Here is a 24924-nt window from a genome sequence, read left to right as displayed (position 1 = left end):
TTACTTACAAGAAATACAGTTGGAGAGAATATGAGTCTTAATTAGAATTATTTGTAATTAATATTACTACATTATCTACATAGATTAACATTTTATTTGATGTATTATTTATCTTCTTGCCTCTGGTTGGCTCAGCTTACTGTAACTGCAGTTTTCATTTCCTATGCAACAGAAAATGTCAAGGGGGGAAAGGGCCTTCTGAGCAGTTCAGAATATAAAGAATGATTTTGCTTCAAAAAGATCATCAGAATTCTTCTACCCTGATATACACCCACCTGCAATTGCAGCATATGCCAAAGTAATCAAAAAGATTAGATTATGGAATTCGATCGATTTTCTGTTCTCAGCAGAGAAACACTGCTGATTTCCAAATGTATGTCTTACGATTATGAGATTCCTTATTAACTTTTAGTCCCTCTGAAATCAGCATGGCAGTACAAAGTACAAGTCAATACTATTCTTTACTCCAATCTTCTATGAACCTGTAAAGCATTTCTGTTCTTGAGGCACATTGAGACCCTTACAAATCAAGCAGTACTTCAGAAAATTCTGATCGCTAACAAGCAGGAATCCTTTTGCCCAGAATGCAGCTCTGGCTCCAATTCTCCCCTCCCCCCCATCCTTTTTTTTTTTTTTTTTTTTTTTTCCTTTGAGAGAAAAATGCATGCAACAATCAGTGAAAATCACAAGTGCTGCAAGACACTCAGAGACAGATAATGCAGCCTGATGGGAAGAAAGGATGGAAACAGAACAGCTCTCACAAACAAAACAAAACCAGGCTCCATTGGGGCTTTACCCTCCATTCCAAGCACAGTAACAGTTTAAGCAGCTAAAACGTGGGCCTCAGGACATGAGACAAGAAAGGATTTGCCTTTTCAGACACTACCAGAAAAACGCAAATCTTTATGCAGATACTTGCAAGCAGAATTTTTCATTTTTTCCAAGACTGAGGGTAACATAGTTTGTAAAGCAAACTTCAATCCTGAAATTCAGTTTGGTTGAATACATTTCAGTCAGATAACCCATTTTGGACTTTAAAAACCTTCCACAATTACTAGTAACCAAAGCTATTGGGTTCGTACCTTCTTGAAGGCAACGGGAATGTGCACTGCATGGGACTGTAATAGACTGCGCCTAATGACCGAACCGGTGGCACCTCCACTCCTGGGCTTTCTGCTCTCAACTAGGACCTCTCCAAGTGAACTTTTGGGACCAGTGGGTGATTTGGGCTTTCCTCCAGTGGCCTCTTGCTTAAAATGTGGTTGTTACCACTCATCCAAGATGATAATTAGCTCAGTAATTGGATTTCTTCCTGAATCGCATTATTCTACGCAAACTGAGTGCAGGTCCTTCGGTGCTTGCCCTAGAGAGCAAGTGATTGTGTTTGAACATCTTCAGCAATTTTAAAGTCAACATCCTGCTTAGTTCCTGAAATATCTCTCTCATGCTCTTTTAATCCAGCATTTACACGGGCATGGAGATAATCCACGGGTTTGCATAGCACCGTTCGTGACATTATGACTATCGCTTCCCTTTGAAAAGGATGAAGTCACTTCCTATACTTCCCTTGTCCAAAAATACTGCCTCGTTTTTCAACCTGCAAGGACGTTCTTCTCCCACTTTACTCTCCTGATTTCCTTAGAAAAGTGAAAAAAAGACTTGAGGGGGATTCAGGCAGCCTGGGGAACGTACAGCAGATGGTGAGAATCAGGCAAATTGGGGGGGGGGGGGGGGGGGGGGGGCGGGGAGGGAATCATTGCTGTGTTTATTTCCAGAAGATGAAAATAAAATTGCAGCTGTTCTAGCTGCCTTGCTGTTGCTGGGTTTTGGCCCGTAACAGAAATTCAAGATTTCCAGGATCCCTGCTGCGACAGAGGGGATCTCTGCTCTCAAAGAGAACAAAACAAAGAAAAGCAGTTTCCCCGTGGGGGATGCAAGAGCTGCCTTTCTAGGGTAGATCCAAAGTTTTTCTTTGTCTGTGTCCAATGAATTTTAATCTGCCGTTCCATGACATCTAACAGGCAAATCTAACAGAGAGAAACTTTACCATGCTGCAGCCCTATGATTATTCATGGGAGTCTGGGAAAAAAAAAAATTCCTCATTTCTGTGTAAATGTCTTACGCTGCTGGCACTATAAACGGGAGGCTTAGCATTAAAAACAGTAGTAGTGGTAGGCTACAACTGTGAGGCAGGAGGGAGAATCAGGAGATAGCAGAATAAGCAGGCATCCATGAATATTTGAAGGACACCAGAGGCAAAAACGATGGTACTAATTGGAAGTGTGAGGATGCCCAAACAGTTTTAAATCAATTTCATCTAAAAGGCAGAATGATTTCACTGTGATTATAACAGCAAAGACTGACATTCTCTTAGTGCATAACCATGCTCGGGTTTTCTGGGCAGCTGCATGGAAGATATGCCTTCAGTTTAACTCACGTTAATAAAGAAAGATCTCTTACAAATGAAAGCAACTTCTCCTTCCTGTCCACTCACTCTGGTTTTTATTTTTCATGTTTGCTTCCTCCCCTCCTTCTCTGACTGCTCCAGTGTTTCATCTAACAATAATAAAAAGTGGCTTTGATTGCACAGTGGAAAACTGGGGGAGGGCTAAGGCATAAGAAGTTCCAGTTGTTAAAGACGGGGCTGTCGAAGAATCCTTTTAAAACATAGGAAAATCTTTCCTATCAATCACGTTTCCAGTTCCTAGGGTTTCTTTCTTAAAAATGTTTTTATAATTAATTCTGAGAGCTTCCTGTGTTTGTTTTTGAGTTTTTTTGTGGTTTGTTTGCTGGGTTGTTTTTTTGGGAGAGGTGTGTGTGTGTTTGGTGGTTTTTTTTTTTTTAAGTAGGTGTAAAAATCAGCATTGTGGTCATCTGCTGAGATACCAGTGAGGATGTATGTTTGGCATATTCTGAACCCTTTCCTGAAGATGATATTTCTCTGCTCCTCCAGCAATAGGGATGTAAATGAGAAGTGTGAATCTGAGATCAAAAGCTGAGTGCCCAACATCCATTAAACAACCCAACTAAGTGTTCTGACATTCGAAGATTTAGCCAGGGAATTTACCTCTAATTTGTAAGCCAGGTCATTTAAGCATCTGTGTACTTTTAAATACACTAATACTTTACCAAAATGTCATCGATATCCCTGCTTTTGTCTGCCTTGCTACTTAACTTCTTTCCCCTTGTCTGAGTATGCTTTTTCTTTCGTAAGGCATTCAATCACTAGCTTCAGATATATTATCCTAAGCAATACAAGAAGCTATATAAGTGGAAGGATTATGCCAACTGCACAGAGATGGTTGTGTTCCCTCCTGTGTCAGTGAAGAAAGGCTGGGACCCTGACATCCCTGTCAGGATGGGGCTTAGCACAGGACCCTGCATCACAGCTACACCTCACTGTCACCAATTCATAGAAGTACTCTTCACTTAAAAGCACATGTGTTAATTACACACAAACCCATGCATCTGAAATACTGCGGGTGAGCCAAGGCAAACTACAGGAAAGGTACCGCGCTGTGCCCAGCTCTGGGCGAAGAGCTCTGCAGGACCCATTCGCTTGGGCTCTGCACTGGCTGGTGGGCCCACGAATGAAGTGGCAAAAGCCTGAGAAACTGTAAGGACCTGGAGAGCAGAAAGGGGGTAATGAGAAATGGCCAGGTGAAGTTTTCACCAGGAAAAGAGAACGAGATCAAACAGCAACAAAACATTACCAAAATGTTGGGAGCTGCTTCAGCAAATGAGGACAAGATGTTTACCTCCTTTACTCCACACAGAGAGATGCAAGTTGTTTAAACATCATAAAAAGATGAAAGGACAGCAAGGCATCTCATAATTAATTCTTAATATTCTTTACTGCTAATAACAAAGTACTCTTGTGCTTTTTTGGGTTGCGATATTAAAATAACATATCCTTATGATATTTTAATTGTCCCTTTTAGACTCAAGGTGACTGCTTAACAATAGAATTAGGAGGTAGAGATGGCAACAAAGTATGAGGAGGTACAAGAATAGGACTAAGACTGGTGACTGGTGCCTTACGACGAAAGCCTACATCAGAAGTATTAGTTTAGCTCACTGTAGGGTTTTCCATATACATATTTCTCACCAAAAGATGCAGGGAGGCAAACCAGAAGCTAACCAAGCCATTCCAATACCATAAACCTGAGTGCAGCATGAGTGGCAATACACTAAAGAAGAAGAAAAAAACCCTTATTGCTACCGTGCAGTTGTACAAAATTGAATCTAAACCAACGATAACTTCTAATATATCTGTTTTTTCTTTGCAAAGACTGCTGAGAGTGTTAATCATTTACAGCAGTCACTACGGTAGTCTCTACAGTACTCTTCAGACTGAAAAAATGTCTAGTATTTTAAGAGCGAATGCTGCTAGTCAAAGGATTTAAAAGAAGAAATAAAATCCCTCTAGCATTCATCCAGTATTTACCTAGTCCCAACTTGCACAAAGCTTCAGAGACAATTCTCAGTGGCGATGCTGACATAATTCCGCATTTTGCATTACCTCAGAAAAAGCGAGAGATATTTTACATTTTGCTCTTACAAGTCCTGAGTAAATCTGGCTCCAGTACATACTCTGGTACATCAAGAGACAACGAGGACTTGAGCATGCTGTAGCATGAATTATTCCCTGCTGCTAGCTGTACACAATTTACGTATCACCCCAGTTAGAACAGTTAGACTTGCTGAACATTTCCTCTGTGATCTCAGCTTTTACCATCTTCACGCAAGTTGCTTGGGGAGGCATCTTGTTGAATGGAAGTTTTAAGTTTAGTGCTCCGAACCTCAGCTTGTCCCTGAATATTTGATTCAGTAAAATCTAAAACAGGAGGTGATCTTCATTATCCAAGTGAATGGGATGAACGCTTGCCGAGAACTCTTATTCTTATGAAAATTCAATCCATTTCAACAGGTTTTCAATACTTCACATGACAGAAATTGCATGAGTTTACTTGATCTCATTAGATTTACATAATTTGTATTAGCATTAGATGAACAGCTTATAAAATTTTAGTGTCACTGTGTATCCATGAAAGCCCTTAAAATATTACATGCTTTCTATTTCTGATTTATGAGTCCATTCTCATCTTTCTCTTACGTCCTGTTGCTGCCTTCCTTTCCAAGTATCTGTAAAAGTCCTCATCTATCATGCTTATCATTTCTTTCCCTCTATAGGTCTGCGCTCCTGCTTATCAATGTCTGTTGCATTATCCTCTTAGATTTTTCACTGCATGCCTTTTCCTTTTTTGCCCATCCCTTTCCCTTTTCATTTATCCTGCTTGTGGTTTTGATCTCTGCTTGTGTTCCTGCCTGGCCTCAGCATGCGTTCCCTCTCTGATGCCTCCCTTCTGTCTTTATTCTGTCCTCTTAGAATGATTCAGTGAATTGGAGTTGTGAACGCATCTTTAACTCGGCAGGGAACTGCAGAGCACTGAATCAGAATGCACTCCCAATTAATTATCACACATATGGCTCCTATTCAATTAGCCTCAATTTGTTTTATTGACTGCCAGGGGCAAAATTTAAGAAGAGGAGATGTTACCAGTTAAAGAGATACTACCAAACAGTTAAAATACAACTCTGAATTTTGTATAGTGTCCCTTGAGTGTGAAACTCTTAGCAACCCAGAAAACACTTACTTTAATACCAGATCTATTTGATTAAAGGTGCCTGGTTTTCCTGGCCCATCCTTCCCCAGACAGCCCTCACATTTTCCCAGGTCAGTGTGACTCCACACACGGAGTCAAGTGATGAGGTGAGGGCTGGGTTGGAGAGGAGATGTGCATACCTCCGTGCTACAGCAAGTGGCCAAAGGGACACACGTGCACACAGGGTCACTTACTCCATGGGCGGGTAACAGGTCAAGACACTGAGGGGAACATAATTTCTAGTAGGGTTTCTTTTAGCCTGGGGCTTCACCTGAAGCAACACCTCCCACACCTGAATGTTGTGGCTTTGTCACTCCTCAAAGCCCTACACAGCTGCTGAAAGGGATCGAAGACTCCCAAACCAGGCAAGTGCTGCAGGTACCAGTCCATGGGAAATCCTGGTGGTTTGCAATGTGAAGATGTATGGCAGGTGGGCACTACAGCTGGAAGGAGAGACAGGGAAGGGTCTCGAGAAAACAGTCAGATGAGTAAAGTCTAATGAATAACATGTAACTTCAGAGGGCTCATGAAGAACTAAGGCTGAAGTACGGACAAAGATGTTCTGTTCTTCAAATGTTTTTGGTTTTCTCTATTTTCTGCCCCAATGCCAGAAACATGGCCACACATGTGCCTGGAGAATGGGGCGCAACTTCCCAAAGACTAGTTTATATTCAGCGTTTCAATGGAGGAACATTTTTTCCTGAAAAGAATCATCTTTATTGGGAAATCTACCAGTTATAAGAGAAGAGTAATGATGGAAAAATAGCAGCAACTTGCTAACATTGCAGCATTTGCAACACTGCCAGCGAGGGAGTGCCACCACAGTCAGCAGGAATGCTATGCCCAAGGGCACCCAAGCCAGGCCTAAGCATCTCTCAGTACCAGCCTAGGCTAGATGCTCAAGGATCTAAAGCCCTTTGAAGTCTCCAGAAAGACCCTCACCAAATTCCACGTGCTTTGTGAACAAGACCAGGCAGCCATTCTGATCTGAACACACCAAAAATTCAGACTAAAACCCACTCATTCACTGGTCCTATTTGTTCTAAGTCTCAGGCACCAACAAGCACCCATTTTGGTTTTACCTACGCACTGATAGTTATTTACAGTATTTTGCTGAGTTCTAAATTAACTTAACACTCAATGAAAGCCTGGAGGACCCCTGAGGCCAGCTCAGTGAAGACCTCTCCTAAAGAGCCATCATCATCAGAGGGGCTAGCATTTGTAAAACTGAGTAAAAGCCGATAACAAAGGAACTAGAACCTCAGCACACTCTAAAGTCAAGTCATGCAACTGGAATACTGTGCTTCTTTCTGGTCCGTTCATAAAAACAGTATAGAAATAGAAGCAGCCAGAGAGAAACACAAAAAGTAGCAGAGAAACTGTTCAGAAGAAACTAAACCGATTACAACGAACGGTAAAACTTATGGCTGCAACGCTTCTTTCACGCCAGGTGGCTGGAAGTACTCAGAAAAGTTTGAATCCTAAGCAATTCCAAGAGAGAACAGACAGCGATGGTAGTCAGAACGTCACATTTCTGAAGAGATATTTGAGGAAATAAGGCAAACACTAACTCCTGTCTATTAGGGGGCAAAAGGGTCTCCTGTGCTTAGGTTATGCTGTAATTGTTGACTTCAGAGGTTAATGTACCATTCTTTAAAGTATCCTTTATAAAATCAGTTTCCAAGGAATTACTGAACTATAAACATTTGCTGCAGTTGTTCCTCTGTAAACATCGCCACTATGGAGGTCTAAGAAAATGTGAAAAATCAAACAACATAGCAAGAAAAGACTAAAAAAACAGAAACCCAGCCCCAAGAAGGAGAACTTGAAAGGTCTGAATATGCAGCTCCCAAAGAAGGCCCACGGACAGTTATGGGCGAGTGATGTTTTGTGTTTGGAGCAGGGGTTTAGCAGCTGTAACAGATGAGCAGGCTCACAGGGAAAACAGATGCAGCAAGGGTATGCTAGAAATAAGCATTTGGAAGTGGAAGACCTGTTATTTCACGGGGAAAAAGCAGGGAGCAGACAGGTACTTTTCACAACTCCTTTTCCCACGCACGTGCATGATGTGGGTCAACCCAAATTCTGCCCACATTGGGAAAAGTCTTCCCACTCCACCTGCAGGCTGTCCATGGTGGGCAGGTTAAGTGAGCTGGTAGGAAAAAAGAAAATGCCAGAGCTGAGGCAGGGCAGGTTGTGCTCACCGTCTGTTCCTGGCTTTATTAACCTTACAGGCAGCTATTTTCCAGACCACAATGACTGGAACAATAACATAGTGATAAGCTTCTTAAAAAGATGGAGAAAAGAGAAGCCTGCTCACATATCCTCAAACAAAGAGAGGCGTCCTGTAATGCCGTTCTGAGACAACTGTCATTTTAATCATAACCTCTTTAAAGACCCCTAGCTAATTCAGTTACACCACACTGTAATTCACTCAAGACCCTTCAAAGCAAATGCAAGCTGTGTCTTACCCAAAAATAGGCACCAAACCAGATGAGCGAGAAAGAAAAGCAACGGGAAGGAGCAGGAGAGATGAGCGGCTTGTAGGCAGCGACATCTCCAAATTCCTGGTGGCATTTGCTGTTTGCAGGGACAAGTCACAGCTGCAGCGGAGAACAGTCTGCTTGACGTGATCCAGTGGTTAGACCCACTGGGGAAGGAAAGTAAACTTCCTACTCTGCTCTGCCCATTGCCATATCCAAGATACAAAGCAAGATAAGAGGAAGGGAGAAGGGGGACAGAGTCAGGCTGTAGCGTGACAAAGTATTTTAAGAAAAAAAGCAAAGCAGAGGAATGGAACAACTGCATTTGAACAAACACATTATGCTTTAAAGTGCCTATACATTAAACAAGATTTACTGCTATTTCCTTTTCTCTCTCTGACATCCACAGCCTAATCTTTCCAACAGCTGTGAAAATAAAGACTAAAACAGGACTTTTCAAACTGGGAAGCAGGACCCAGGTTAATGGCTAAGAACAAAGCCAGTGTTCCAACAAACTTTAAAAAAAAAAAAAAAAAAAGAGAAATTAAATTTTTCATCATTGGACTTCATAAGGCAACCAGCCCATAAGCAGCAGGCCATCTTTCTGATTTTACATGCCTCTCTTTTTAAAAACAATGGCAGCAAAAGCTGTAAAAACGTGGCTGCATGAGGAGTTGTTCTTATTCATCTTCCTTATAGCCTGTTTTATTCTTTTTCTTAAAGTCATCCTTCCCTTTCCCGCCCGAAGGATCCCTGACCTCAGTGATGTATTGCTGTGCTAGGCTCGGCACGCAGTGAGTACCAAAGTGCACCCCATAAACAAACAGCATCTGCTGATTGCAGGAAGCACACCCATGCTCTGCGCACACACCGCGAGAGCACAAACAGGCACAGTATGGCTCCTGAATTTTGAAGAGCTTGCTAGGAATTTCACAGTTTGCTTACTGTGAAAATGAATCTTCTTTTTTTTTTAACCCACTTGAGTTCCTCCATCTCCTTGAAAAAACAAACAAACCATCATTTTAATTCTCTTAAGTCTTTCAGCTCCAGCTCGCATCATCCAGAGTGGCAGATGTCCACTCAGAAACATGAGGAATCAAACTCCTCTTTAGCCCACAGAAAAAGTGGGACTAAAAGAAACACTGGAAATGCAAGATAGGCACATGTGCGCTGAGAAAACACCAGGTAGAGACAACCAAGCCGACACCTCAAGGGACAGATGGAGCAGGCTGCTCACTGCTCAGCCTACCTGCCTAATAGCCCAGCTCTATTAATAAACATGGTACTGTCTACTTGCTAATGTCCAAAGCTTCAACTTTGGATCAACTTTACAGAAAATAACTGGATGGCTTCTCCTCATCTGATTTCACACTGCTGGCCCAAATGATAGGCAAAAATAAGCTTTCCTTAAGTGAAACAAAGAAAAGATGAAATTTGCTTGACAACAGTGAAGTGTGCATATACCGATGAACACAAATGACACTCTAAGAACACAATCTCAATTTATGACTTGGAAGAAAAACAAATCCACGATATTTTGATACCTAGATTGCCTGTCAAAATTGTTTTCGGTTAGTCCAACTAAGACATTAAATGATAAAAAAATATAATCATGGAACTGACTACCTCTAATTTCATATAAACGTAAATGAGTTTTTGTGTGTGTAGCTAATATAAATGTGATAATTTAATGTAGTCATCAATACAGCAAGGAAGTTTGAAAATGAGTATGCAAATCAGGAAACACAAAAAAGCTATATAAAGCACATTGAAGGTAGCTTTCCCCTGGGCAAAAGTTCCTGTCAACAAGCAATGAGTATGGAAACGGCAAAAAAATATCTGCCAGAGCTTCTGCTTCATGTAAGCGTATCTCAGACCGCACTGTAGTGAACCTGTAATTTCCCATGAATACCCTGAGATGACCTTGGCAAAGCTGTCAACGCACTCCAGAAAGGAAATCTATACACCAGCTTCCCCATCTGTTTGCTCTGTTTTGTCTTATGGCACCTGAAAACTCACAGTGGCCACGGGGCACTGCAGCCCAAAGCCAGGTCAGTGCAGGAGCCAGAACAACTTTCCACTCCTGCTCAAGTTCCCAATCCTATTAACCTCTGCAGCTATTAAAGAAAGGAGTTATGCCATCCCTTTGAATTTTTAAATGTTGAAGGGTCATCAAGATTTAAAGCAGTGAGGCAAGACCCATCTCGCTTTCATTCAACTATTTAACGTATTTTGTAGAAAATGTCCATAATCTTAATACAAAATTACTCCCTTCCCTTGCCTTTTTCTGTCTTTTCACTGTGTCCCTTAATAAACCAGGAGTTTTTCAGTCCAATGCTCACTCGCTCTGGCCAGTTCTTCATGTGAGCAGTGAAATACTGAAATAAAAGTGAGGCAAAGGAGAATCAGAAGTGCTAGACAGGAGTCATTACATGTGCATACTGTGGGATGCCAAAGGTTCAGGCAAACTTTTATTTCACTTTGATGACTATCTGAATCATCTACAGGGCTGTTTTCTACTTCTGAAAGGTTTTTGAGAGGCAAGGTTGAGTTTTTTATGTTTTAAGTGACAAGATCATAGAGGATCCACTAGAATTTCTAACAAACAACAAAGCTTGATATTTTCACAGAGCATCTAACTCAAGCATTCAAGTTAAAGACAAAGTTGTAGTTACTGCTCATTTTGAAAGGACAAATAGTGGTGGTTTAAAGTATTAAAAGGATTAGGTTTTTTGCACTTGGGGTTTAAAAGTTTATGGATAAAATAATTAGCTCTGCTTTTAAAAATTATTAGCACCAACTTCCTCATGTCCCTTAGTGGGAGTCACAGATGGTCAGTACCAATCAAAACAAGACACCCCTCTTATTTAAATATCAAGCATAACCATCTTTTGAAATTTTCTTTGAACATCTTCTGTTCATCTTGTCCCAAAAGCCTTAGACAAACCAAAAGCAAATGAAAACAGTCCCCTCTATTTCCATCGACAATAACCTACAGATTCTACACTAACCTAGCTGTATGGAAGTGAAATGCCTACAAAAAAAGAAGCCACATGCCTTCAAAAAGCTCTGGTTGAAGTATATATGTCACAGATGTTCTAATCTCCACTTCCTATTAATATTATTCAAAGTTTTCATCCAAAAATGTAAAACTCTGTGGTGTTAGTGGTAGCCTCCTGCCTTTCCATGACTCCCCTCAACTTCACTCCTATGAAAGACTGAACTTTCTGACACCACCCACGCCCCTCCAGGGGAAAAAAAAAAAAAAAAAAGATGCACGAGAGAGAATTTTGTTAAGATCTGGCCCCAGTGTACAAAACTCTGCTCCCCTCAAAAGGTTTTCACAAACATTATCACATTCAGAAATAAATAAAAGCCTTTTTATATGATTTGGCTTTGCCCGAGTAATGTCTTTATAGATGAGTACACATTCACTCACTGTCACAAATCAAAATAAAACCCTTCAAATTGATCAGACCCTTTCCTTTAAAAGATGGAAAAACCAATCACTGTAATCTCTCGCTTTGAATTCTCTTGAGGTGCTCAGGTGCACCAGTGGCACCGGCACAAAACGTGCGGTAAGTGCACAGCACTTCTCACTGCTCCAGCCAAGCCCCGATCTGTCCAATATAATTTTTACTTTGTGCCTCACACCGCTATTCTGCAGCTGCAGTAAGTTACTCCGAGCCTGGTTACATGTTAGTAGGGGGTGAAGAGCTCATGCACTGCCCAGAGTACAGGACTCAAAGGACCCCCCTTAGTCAGTGAATCCAGCCCCTAACATTGCAGACCATTCATTCATTCCTTACAAAGACTACCTCCATCTGGAAAGGGAAGTGTTACCCTGTCTCCAGTACTCTTGATGGGAGTCCATTAGATCCCAGTTACCAAAAGCTTTCAAATCCTACTAGGTAGAAGGAGCAGAAGGTCTTTATTTAATCTTTTCAATATTCTACATTTACATCCTTGTCAAACCAAATGAATGGCAGCTAAAACCTGACACAAGTAACCGATTCTTAAGTCAAACTGCAAGATCAGATGTAGGAAGTAATGACAATGCACACTCATCACTTCACTACGAGAGCTGCCTGCCACATCCCAAACGGTAACATTTAATCAGGCTAGTATAAATTATATTAATGCAGCCTGACTAGTGCCAAAGGCTTCACACATTTAGTTGCTAACAGTAGCTATCAAGACAAAAAAGGCTGAAAACAGGGAGTTTTACTGATTTCTTTTTTTTGCACAGCTTTGTTGTGTCTATACAACGAATGCAAAACGATACCTCATCTATAACATAATAATACTTGTTTAAATACGTTTTCAGAGATAACCAAATAAACATGAAATAGTGAAACACCAGAATCAAGATTCAAAGATTAATCTCTCATGCCCTACAACAGTTTAAGGATTACCTTCACAGAGAAAAGTGCCTCCAGCAATTAAACTAATGAGAGTAAAACCTTTACAAATAACGAGCGTAGAAAAATTCTGAATAGCCTTACTTGTAGTTTTTCTCCCAGAACTTGATCGGTCTTGCATACGATGCGATAAAGATGACGCTACCAAGAAACGGACTCAGTGGTGTAGAAAAGACTGAAGTGGCCAGAGTTTGAAAAAAAAGCATAGCAGAGTCTGAAAATTACAAGTTAAGGTAACACAAATGATTTCATTATACTTTTCAACCACTGTTGAGGCAGCTCTTTGAACAGTTTATCTTTGCTTTTTTGTGCGTTATTTTACCAAAGAGGTGGTATGGAAAGGAAAGGAAGGCAGACGGAATGAAACTGCCAATTACCAGCAAGTATCAGTTGTAAGGGAGGGAATGTGTCTGAATGGAGTATGTTATTAGCAGGGTGACCCTGTCTAAGTGCTGCCTGAGGACAGACCCTGAGCACAGGCAGAGGAGGAAGCACCCTCTTCCAGCTCCCTAGCGTACCTTCTAGAACACAACGTGCCCTTCCAGAGCCTGACACGGCGTTTACAACACCACTTCCTTGAAAATTCTTCATTCTTTGCATTGGACTCTTGCTCCCAATGGTATTCCATTCCGTGTGTCTCTGCTTATTTTGGTATGACCTAGTATGTGGAGAAATATGTATGCCTCTATAATCCAGCCTGCAGGCTTAAAATCATGCTTTCACGTTAATTCTTAGTGACAATTTAGTATTCCATGCTGACTGAAAGGTAAAGAATGTTCAGCATTTCATACTTTTTGAAATATATATAAAACAAGAAGGTGAGGACAGGGGAATAGTAACTATCACATATAAACATCACAACAAATGCCCGAATCCATAGCTTGCTTTAAATGTAAAGTCATATTTCAGATTGCTGGAAAGCAAGTTAGGAGATAGATAAAGACACAGAAAAAGAAGCAAGTTAAAAGGAGCATGATTTAAAAAAAAAAAAAAACCCAAGCAAATTAAATGTTAGGCTTTAACTCTTCATTAATTCATACTACATTCATGAAATCTCAGGAAAAAGGTTTTCCAGTTGGCATAGAGACCAGTTGCCCTTCCCTACAACCCTCTTGGGAGGAAGCTGCTAAGTAAAGAAGCCATGAACTAAGGAGCCACTATCAAAGCAGTGACCAGGTGCATCTCAAACTAAAATTAAGGTCAAATCACCCAATAACCACAGTCTTTTAGCTTAGTCTTTTACAATAATATCCTGTATGTGTGTCCCAAAGTCTCTGAAACTTTACAAAAAACACTTCAACACATGTAGCATCCCTTGTGGTACAATACTTCCATAAAAAGGCTAGCTAGCCATGCTATCAAAGCAATTTGTGAAATCTACAAACAAATATTTGCCGGAAGATCTCTCTCAAATCCCTCCAACTTATTAACAGAGAGTGGTCTGGAATAGTGTCTTTGTGCATTAGAGAGATTAGAAAATGAGCTGCCCTCAGTGTCTAAAGTTCAAAAAGCAACAGAGAGCACAGATCAGGGAGCAGGTGCATCAAAAAAGTTAAACTGTCACATTACACTGCAGTGACAACTGGCATGGCTGTGAAAGATGAACAAGTATTTACAAGTGTCAGATAAGGGAAAGAGGCATGGGAGCTGAGAAGACAAAAAGAGAACAAGCAAGACAGATAAGGACAGCAAGTCAAGTTTTCTAAGGTGAGTTCTAATGTCATCATTGATTTACAAATTCCCACCATCATGAGTTAAGACATTCAAGACTCCACCGTGAACTGTTTCTGTCGAAGACATGACCAGTAGCAACAGTTTTATTTTTGCTAGAAGTCATAATACTCTACTAAATGTACACTGGAAGACATTTCCCACTCGACTTGTGTAAGAGTGATTTTAACTAATTGTTTCATACAGGGAAGAGAGTCATGAGAGCAAGTAACAGCACCTGACTCCCTTACACATGGTTGATGTGTACAGTGGGCAGTTATCTGTCATCAGGGTTATTTTATTTGATGGTATCCAGCCTGCTTTTATTAGGTAATTTTTTTTTATATATATACCAATGCTTTAATTATGCCTAAGTAAAAAATATAACTTAACAGGTGTACTTTCTTACTCTATGTTCCAAGTCAGGTTTCCCGCGTACCACCTTTGTTCAGTGATACTGTGCAGAAGCGGAACTTGTTTCTTTGTGAATAACAGATTTTCTTTTTAGGATAGCCAAAATAAATTTTGAGAAAAAATAACTAAAAACTTTTCAACAAGAAAAAGAACAGTCTTTGAGGATTAATTCTTATAATTTAAACATCTGTTTAAATTCAAATCAGCTCGAAGCAAGTAACTGAAAGACTGACATTTTCAAAATCTTCCACCCCCTTCTTTTAACACAAAACTATGCTGTAAAGCCGGCCCAAATCTTCTGTTTCTCAAAAACCACATTTTTAATTGCAGTTACTATAGACCAGAAATGTCTGGTCAGTTCCAGGCACACGATCACCCAGAGGATGGGAAAACCAGGTGTCACAGGGCTTCCTTTTCTGATGTTAGAGCTGTAACTCTGGAACAACCAAAAGCAGAAACTCTCATAAACAGGATAATCTGAACTAGAAAATCCTTTCTTTTCCAATCTCACTATTCACTTACTGGGTAAAATCCTCCTCTGACTACAAACTACATTGACTTTCTCAGTGCACTGATAATTGCAAACACACAACCTCGTCTTACCCATTTAAACACTGGGAAGTGAAGTGGAAGATCTGTCCTCAAGCCAGAAGCCCATTCTCATTCCTGGTCTTTTGAGGATTTAGGAGGGTTCTTGAGGGGTCACCTAGTCCATCTAGGAGCCACAAGGCAGGATCAGCTAAACCTGTACAACTCCTGGTAGACATCTGTCTAAATTCCTGAAGATTTCTAATGGTGGAGGCTCCATGACCTCTTCCAGGCAAAGCTCCAGCTGTGCTGCCCTGCGCACCAGAATCGAATACATTAAAGCACGCCAAAGTACTCATATCACTGAGCTCTATGGCAAAAGTTCACTGAAGCACTTCAAAATTTAAAAATTTATGTCCCATTTGCAGATGTGATTGAGGCAATTAAGAGCCACAAATAATTAACTCTGCAAAGAACTGGCAGGCTTAGGGCCTCTGCGAATGGCAGCGTGCATTCATCATTACTGTTTGCAGGGTTACAGTAACAACAAATAAAAATCCTGTGCAAAAAGGCAGAGTTATTGTTGTGGGAATAGTCATTTGGACATTTAACCAGTACCTTAATTGCAACACTACCTTAAAACAGATTTGCATTTACAAAGCACACTAAAATATAAATAATAGAAAGCTAGTCTAGATCACTTTAACTGTGTAAATACGCTAAACCCTGCTTATTTAACTACTTTCCATTTTGCAAAGCTTAATTGGTACTTTTATCAAGAGCAAAGTTACCACTACACAAAACACTTGCGACCAAAGGGAAACTCATTGAAATATAATCTCAGTTCTTAAGTGTTTTGCTAAATAACTTTATATACACTTATCCTGCAATTCACACCTACAACAGAGAGGAAATTAATTTTTTGATGTGAAACTCTGGAATAATTTGCTACAAATCAGTCAAGATGCTCAGACAGATTACTGTTTTTATAATGGTTTCCTTTCATAAATAGACAATCTAAAGCTTTCCCTCTGGGAGTTACTCTGCCTGTACTTCCCTCTATCCAAGACTCCCGTTTATTCTTCCCATCTAGAAACATAAGCGCTGTTAATCAACGCTGCATATGATTCAATATATCACAGCAAAGAGCAGAGGGAAGAAATCACTCAAGGGAGGAAAAAAACACTATGGGATAAAAGGGACAAAGATTTAAGTTCATATATCTAATAAACAGTAGAGAGTAAACTCTTCAGTAGGTCTGAACTAAACCCACTTTATCAACTCTTCTTCTACAACTTTGTTGGGAGAGAAAGAAGAAGGGTTAGCTTCTGAAAATGCTTTAAATGCCAATAAAGTTAAAATTTATTCAGTCAAAGTGTTCCATTTCATTTTTTGTCTTTTTCCTGTATTAAATCAAGTTTCCAACTGAATTAGACTTCAAGGTGAAAAATTTTTGTTAAAAAAAAATTAAAAATTTAGTTTTACAGACATCTGGGGTTCATCGAACTCTGTGTTTTACTCTCCATATCCACAAAACCAACATTCACAGCCCTGGAACAGGCACTGAAATTGAACACTGAAACAGACACCAAGTGTTTCCGAAGGACTGCTTTCGTGTCGATGAACATATAGTTACTCATAAAACAGAGTGGAAATGTTAAAAAGGAGAACACTTCTCACACCACACTGAAAATGTACATTGCAATGTTAAAATCCAGCTGCTTCAGAAACGGGGAAAAAAAAGAAAATCTGGACAGTCGCAACAGAAATTGGCCCCCTGAAATGAATTTGTATCTGAGACACCAACTAGAAGCAACTGAAGACAGTAACTTCATAGTTTAGAGCTCTGTCAGCCACATGCCCAGCAATTTACAGAACTAGCTTCTGCACACGTAACAGTTGACCCAAGTCGGAGCTAACGTGTCAGTTACGTTTCTTTCTGGATGCATCGAAAGTGAGTGCTGAGGGCTGTCGGAGCGATCTGCAGAACGTGGCCGGGTGGGAGGTGAGCGGGCATAAACAGACCAGTGGGACTCCGAGTTCAGCTTCCCAGTTTCACATCCCATGCAGCCGAGCAAGAGAGAAAACGGTGTTTCTCAGGAGATGCCCCAAGCTTTTTCACTTTTTAAAGTAAGTTACCTAGGAATTTCACACCTTGTTCAAACACTGTAAATAAGTTACACACATGAAGAGGAATTTAAGAATAAAGAAAAATTTACAAAGGATATGAGGTATTGCAAAGAGCTGAGCGAAAACATGGAACGATGACCCCCAGGCAATCTGCCAGGGAGCAATGTACGTCATGATGAACTGCAACTTCTGCAGTAGGTCCCACAGCTGGAAAAAAAGAAAAGAAAAAGAAAAAAAGAGAAACACGGTGACTTTTTAGGCACTGAGACAGTTTCAATACTAGTATCTGAAAGTAACAATTTTTAGAACTGTGCCCCGGAATGAATGTGAGAGAAATTAGGCTGTATTATTACCTTTCACGGGCATTAAGGCCTTAGTTTAGTAAGGCACAAAGGTATATTCTTCTTTTGAAATTCAAACCTGCAACGGGATATGTTTTTAACCACCACACTGAGGTAGCTCCCAGATTACCCTTCTTCAGAAGTATGTCTGCTTTCATCAAAGTGGGAAAACACGTTCTGATACTCACTGCATGTATCACCCTGCCAGCCAGCCAGTTTCAAGAGAAGAGACTCCAGGAGAGAGTGGATACAGCAAACAGAGGAAGCTCCATGTGCGACATGTGTGGCTTTGCACGTGGAAATCAGACTTATTTCTCAAGAACACAACACTTTCGTTTGTGGAATCAATGAGAGAGGCCATCACTGTGTCAGCATATGCTTGGCATCAACCATGAACTGTGGCTGCATTTTCAAGATCAAAGCATCCTACCATAAAAATGTTGTGTTAATGTGAATTTTTATTGTTGTGCAGCACAAATTGAAGAACACACTGAATTTCCTTTTGCTTCCTGTAAAATACGCTTGGTGCTGCAACTAGTAGTTTCTGATTCAAGAATGATGTTTACTTATTCTCTAGAATATTTTTTTCCCTGTCAGCTCTCTTGGCATCAGGCCAAAACAGATCTTATGTCTTGTCTGCATTGAGCCATGAGATTCATATTGCAGAGAAGGTTCCTGACAAACTGTCAAGGAAAGCTTTGGCCATCAATAGACGTTAGTGCTCAACACACATACAAGTTGACAGTGAAACAGGAATATATGTGATATTTCATGCTTATATAGCAAATATATGTTGAATTTCCTACAAGTAGATTTTTTTTTTTGAGTTAATGAAAAACAAGACATTGACAACATCCTGAAAGACACTGAGGCTATATCAATACTCACATATTAAGTGCTTCCAGGGAATGTTCCCAGGCACTAATATTGCGTACGTTGTTAAATTGTTAGAAAGGTCCCTGGGAAGGTTTTGGTCGGGCCCAACTAGCACTCTTCCAAGCTATCCCCAGGCACCCCCCTTTCGAATGAAAGCCCTCCACGGTCCATTTCCAGGTGGCAGTTCCATACCTCCACCCTGCCTACAGACTAGGAGAGTTTATTAGCGCGGACACAAGCTTCCCCATGAGAGCTGGCCTCAGGGACAGAGCTTCCAGGCACACTTCATGGACTAGCATGTTGGCAGTCACAGAGGACGCACTGGCTAACTCATTTCATCTGTCCTTCATTACCACCCCCAAAGTAACACTTGGCCATCTGTATCCACATCGGCAATGCATTTACAAGATGTTTCACGGAATTTCTCTATGAGTTGTTGTAAATAACGGCAAATGAATTGGGAGGGAGGTAAGAATGACTAACATTAATGCATTTTGGTCCGTGTGCTACCAAAGGAACACAAAGTAGCTGCTAACTCTGGTGATAACCAGTGTCATGCTAACTCTCGTTAAACTGATAAACCTTCCAGCTGAGACCCAAACAGTGCTTCACATGCTTTCTGTGCTTTAGCACAACTCAAATTAGAAGCAATATGCAAAATACTATTTTAACTATGTTAAATATGTTAACTTTGCACAGGCGTACTATTTAAAACCACCAAAGCAAGCAGCTATGATCTCTTCAAGGCATAGCCTGCTTACCCTGTGCTTAGTTGAAGTATGAGAAATTGCTATTCTACCAGCTTTGGTTCCTCTCAAAAATACTACATGTGTACTTGAAAATGACAACATTCGATAAAGTAGGCAAGTAAACCTGAACTGAAACTAGGACTCACTTCTATGTATTTGAACCCTCTTCAGCACACTGCAGGGTTGCTTTGTTTTGCTTAATTTTTATGTATCTGAAATGTCTGAATGAACAGCTGGGAGAAAACTGTATCTGCTAAAAGATTTAAGTGAAGGGCTGAGAAAGCTAATGACTCACATCTGAAACCTCAAAAATTCAAAACTGCAGCACAAACCAGAAAAGTTCTGCCTGTTACAGACTGAAATCACAAAGCCATAAATCACCCCAGCTGCGCTCAAAGCCCAGGGTTCATCAAAAGGTTTTCAAACCTCAAATAAAATTCAGCTTTTGCCTTTGCTAAGAAACCGAATCCACAAGGAGACCCTTCTGGCTTCTTGTTCCATTACATTGTTTTAATAATTTTTTAATATTTACACATTCTTGCAAAACAGGCCATGGAGGCCAAGTTCCCTGTTGCTTCTAACAAGTCCTCCCACTTCTACACCAACCACTGCTTCAGCTTGCTGTTGTTTCTTTCAGCACTTCCCTAACGTTGCTACCAGGCAGGCAACGGAGCTCATTTCCATTCGCAAGAACAAGAAGGTAAGAAGAACGCTCTAGTGAACTTCTCTTCATTTTTGAACCTCTTGAGAGGCTTGGAAATGTGCGATTACCAAGCTACTGCTTTCATTAAGAGTTGTCGAGTGCCTCTGTTACCCCTTAAATCACTGCTTCCAGGGCATGTTCTGTAATACAGCTGAAGAGTAACACACCATTTGCATTCTACCTACGTAACTGTCACTGCTAAAGGTGATGCCACCTGGCAACTGTAATACAGAGATTTAGGAAGGGGGGACTTGCCTTTACATTTTCTCTTTTTCATTGGGTAGAACCAGCTGAAAAAGTATTTCTCCCTGCCATTTTTACCCAATTTACAATATGCTTTCTCCTTTATCTGATAAAGGAACTCCAAGGATTCGGAAAGCGCAATTGCTTTTGTCACGGGAAGAAGATGAAGCTGCTAAAAAACGCCTTCATAAATAGGAGGAAGCTGATCCTCAGAAACAGTCATTCCCTTATTTCAACTATAACTAACTGCATTTCAGTCTTCAATGATCATAAGACACCAGCTAAAGAGGAAACCCATCCACATTTTTTTAAGTAGTCAGAAACAATATAGCATTTGAAAAGGTTCGAACAGCCAAAGCCCCTCTGGAGCTGCATCCAGTGAGGAAATGAAAAGGCAAGAGGAAGGACTTCAGCGGGTACATTGGCAGTAAGAGACAGACTGGGGGGAGAAAACATGGACTGGCTTTTGAACAGGGCAGGGGACCTGGTGACAAAGGGCACGGAGAAGGCCAAGGTACTCAACGCCGGCTTTGCCTTGGTCTTTACTGGCAAGCCTCCAGGAATCACAGGGCCCTGAGACCTGTGGGAAAGCATGGAGAAACGAAGACACCCTAAGTAAGAACGATAAATTAAGGGTACATTTAGACAACCTAGACAAAAACAATTCCATGGGACCTAATGGGACACCTCAGCCCTTCAATGAATCTGTAAAATATGCAATTTATCCTCTGTAAAGGTTTCTTTGAATGAGGGTAATAACTTGCTCCTGAGGGTGTGAGGTATACTTTTTAACAGTGCTAGATACAAAGGGGGAACCTTCCCATATAAATTAGGAAAAAAAAAAAAAAAATCTCTGCTGAGTTTTAACCCTCTCTTCATAATGATTTCCTCAAACATGTATAAAAGAGTAATTTTTCATTAAGACTTCTGCATCCCAGTTTAGGATGATTTATACAAGAATATTTTTATTAAGCCTTCTTAGATCATCTATGTTTTCTACAGTTCACTAAGCAGAAAAATGATATATTATTTAGGGGACAAAAAGTTCTAATATTCCTATATATCTTTACTCATGTGACAGTTTTGCAGAGTAAACAGTTTTTAAATCTTTGATAAAGAGTTTAAATTATCAGTATATTCAGTGCATTTAAACCAGCACATTCCCACTACTTTCAAGTGAAAGTCCAGAACATTCATCCATCTTTCATATTTATTTTATGTGGACACAAACATTTTATTATCTTAATCATCCTTAAGTCTTCTGCGAGTTCTGAAGAGCCTCTACAGACCTCTGGTGCATAAGCTAGTGTTCTATACAACTATAAACAGAGAAAAGGCAAAGAATTATCTTTTCAGGGTTTCTTTTACATCTGTTTATTCTTACCTAACAGAATTTAAGTAACATTACAAACTAGAAGTTAACAGAAATTAGTTAATATACATTAAAGAAAAGATTTTGGGAGTCCGAAACATGAAAACGTGACCTCCTTTTGTCAGTTGGGTAGATTCCAATAAACTGGGCATAGATTAACACCTGAATTTAAATGGCACCGAATGTGAGGTGGAGACACCGCAATGCTTTCAGCTTTTGGCAGCCTTTCTATCTGTTTAGCATCTGTTGGGACTCTGTGTGGGCAGAATCCTTGGCAATACTGGGACTAAATAATGCATAAACATTAACATTTTATTGCTAAGCTTGAATTTTGCTGTGTTTTTTTTTAAAAGTATATGCACAAATTGGTTTTAAACAAAAATAACTGTCATATACATATGGCTATATGCTTTATGTGCAACACAAAATTGAGAGATCAAAAAAGTTAAATGCAGAAAGCAATTATTTCCTGCTTTGAACAGGTATTTCTTTATGTTCCTGTTTAGATCCTGAGAAACCGGGATGGATTTGAACTCTCAGATGCTAGGAGGGTATTTAGTTTTTCATGTTATGCTAATTCTAGTCAATTGGTAGCTCCGAGTCTTGGAAGGAAATTCTAATACCTACTGGTAATCTTTTTCTTCTTTTTTTTTATGTCAATAAAAATTAAAATACATCAAGAGGGAAAAGTTGTAAGCATGTATGTGCTTATGGATATGAAATTAAAATTAGGTGAAATAATTTTATTCTAGTTTATGGCTTTGCTTTACAAATCGTTGACTTTCTGGTTTTTATTTAATGTCATTTAAAACAAACTTCACTTACGAAGTCCTACAAAACAAGACTTGCTGGAAATATTAAAGGTTTGTAATGTTTATGTCTTAAGTCATTGTGACATTCTATTGGCATATTTGAAGAGCACGATGTTTGAATCTGCAACAAACACTTTCTGGGCTGTCTTTATTTGCATCTGCTTACAGACATTTGAAGCCTTTATATTGTGGGATTTCAAGATCATTGTCTAATGCAACATATATAAGAGGATCAAATTATAATCAGTCCTAGGCTCTGATATCAAACCTCAGAGGAATATACTCCTGAAACACAGTGCTCAGCAGTTAACATCGACAGAGTACAAAACAGGCATGTTTTAAACTATTTTGGGTAACAAGCCTCAGAAGCCTTATATTTGAAGTTCAATGTTAACCATCAGGCAGAAGCAAGCATGATGAGGACTATGACAATAAGATGATGATATAACCTAACAGCCCTGGATCTGCTCATGGCAGATGCTGCTTCTTCGTACATTGTCAGATGACAGCAAAAGCCCAGGGAAGGAGCCTGTGGGACTGTAAGAAACCATCTCCCATATCTCCTGAGGTGGGCAAAAAGGACAAAATCAGAGCTAATCAGCTTAATTTGCAAAGGGCCAGACAAGCAAAATAAATCAGCTGGGAGCTGCACTGATCCAGCCTCTTCAGTGAAGCTTTCACAGGCACGGCTCCTGCCAAGACCGCATCATCCCAGAAATCTCCTTCACAAAAAGCAGACGTAAAAAAAGGCACAGAGGAAGTTGTGCGCTGAAGTGCCAGATGCTCTCGATTTCTCGTTCAGTGCCTGCATCACCAGATGCAAAACACACCTCTATCAGCAAGAACGTATATGAACACAGTCCTCAGCGTGCAGCCAGCCAGACTGACCCAGGAAGCGTACACCTCCCTGTGCTCCTGAGTGCGTTTGTCGCGTTCTAAAGGAAAAAACACACAAAAAAAGAGAGAAAATGCTATTTGGAAATAGTGTCAGGAATGAAGTCTGACAAAAAGGTCAGTGACAGAAGGCTGAATGAAAAATCAATTAAACCATTTCTCCAATATTACAAGGAAACATGAACTGTACAGCGCTCAAGAGAGTTAAGGCATCTATGGAAAATGCCACTGGGATTATCCTGTCAAATATCAGGTGTAGCCTTGGGTATTTTACTCAGCAGAAAGTGTCTTAACAGGGTTTATACGCCAGATATCAAAAGTTGAGGAAACAGCTGTGAGGCAAGAGGGCGCAGCTGATTAAGATGTTGGATTTCAGTATGCACGAACAGCAAGAAATGGATTAAAATATGAATTAACGACTTAGTGCCAGAAGCTTTGAAGTGAAACACCAGATTTAGAGAAGGATGAAAAATCACAAGGGGAAAGGAAAAAGGCTTTTGACTTATAAGCAGCACCTAAATCAATCAACAGGACATGCCAACTAACCAAGAGTTTTATTGCCACAAAGGCAATAAAAAGATCCAATAGGTTAATTACTTGACCTCAACCAAGGACCAAGAAGGTCAATGCACTTGGTAGCACTTCCTCATAAAATGAAGGAAAACAAGATGACACGCCTAATTTCTTTCCTGTCCAAAGGACTGTGCTGTGGATGTTGAAAGTTAAGCCTCATCAGCACAGGTCTGGCAGGCTGTTACAAACTGGCTGTCTTAGCTGGAGTTACTTGTGACATAAAGATCCTCTTTCATAAATTGGATCCTATGGCAGAAAGAAGTATACAGGAAGAGAAAGATTCTTATAAAAAAATGCGGATTCCTTATTAGCTGGAAAATGTATTCTGGGAAAGAAGAAAAAAATATCAGACAGGGAAATTGTATTCTTAAGTGAGCTCAGCAGGGGTAAGAGTACTTAGGCAAATGAATTCAGTGTTAATGAAGGCAAATTTAACAAGCTCTGGTTCTTTGATTATTTTGCCTTATGCATGAAGACAAATTCAGAACTCTCAGAGGACTTGACTATAAGAAAATATAAGGTGATTTCATATTTTAGTATTGCTAATTAGTTCATCCACACACACAAATTAAGAGGCCATTAAACTGCCTGCCAGGAACACACAAGACACTGAAAGAGATGCAGAGTTGTGGCCCTATACATTAGACGGCCAGCGACACTGGGTCTTAACATACACATCCAGATCTGTGTAGCAGACGACTGCATAAACTAGGGGTGGCTCTTTCTTTAGGGCTCAAAGGAAGCTACACAGATTTGTCAAAAATACATATTCGAGAGTACAGGTATAATTTCTCAGTTGTGCTCTACAGATGCGAGAGTTGCACGTAGAAGAGCCAGTTCACCACAGTTTGGCACACAGGAATCTCCAACACGCTGCTGGTTGCTAACCGTAGTGAGCAGACTAGCAAAAAAGTTCCACCAGTTTTTTGTAGCAGCCAAGGGCATACTATAGCCAGAAGCCTCCACGTTCACACTACTGAGGTGGGGTTTTTTTTTCTGCTGTCTTTGC

The 24924-nt window shown here is 40.2% G+C and overlaps 1 protein-coding gene across 1 annotated transcript in view; it reads right to left on the bottom strand.

The window, feature by feature from the left end:
* Positions 1-24924, bottom strand: part of PCNX2 (pecanex 2) — a 159735-nt gene that overhangs the window by 43042 nt on the left and 91769 nt on the right. Inside the window, exons 22-23 of the mRNA XM_055809946.1 lie at positions 17449-17559; positions 12655-12782 (exon numbers count right to left, since the gene is read on the bottom strand). Of these exons, the coding sequence (XP_055665921.1) occupies positions 12655-12782; positions 17449-17559 (239 nt within the window). The remainder of the gene's footprint in view (positions 1-12654; positions 12783-17448; positions 17560-24924) is intronic.

Source organism: Falco peregrinus, chromosome 7 (assembly GCF_023634155.1).
Source record: "Falco peregrinus isolate bFalPer1 chromosome 7, bFalPer1.pri, whole genome shotgun sequence".
NCBI lineage: Eukaryota > Metazoa > Chordata > Aves > Falconiformes > Falconidae > Falco > Falco peregrinus.
This window is presented reverse-complemented; position numbering and strand designations above follow the sequence as displayed.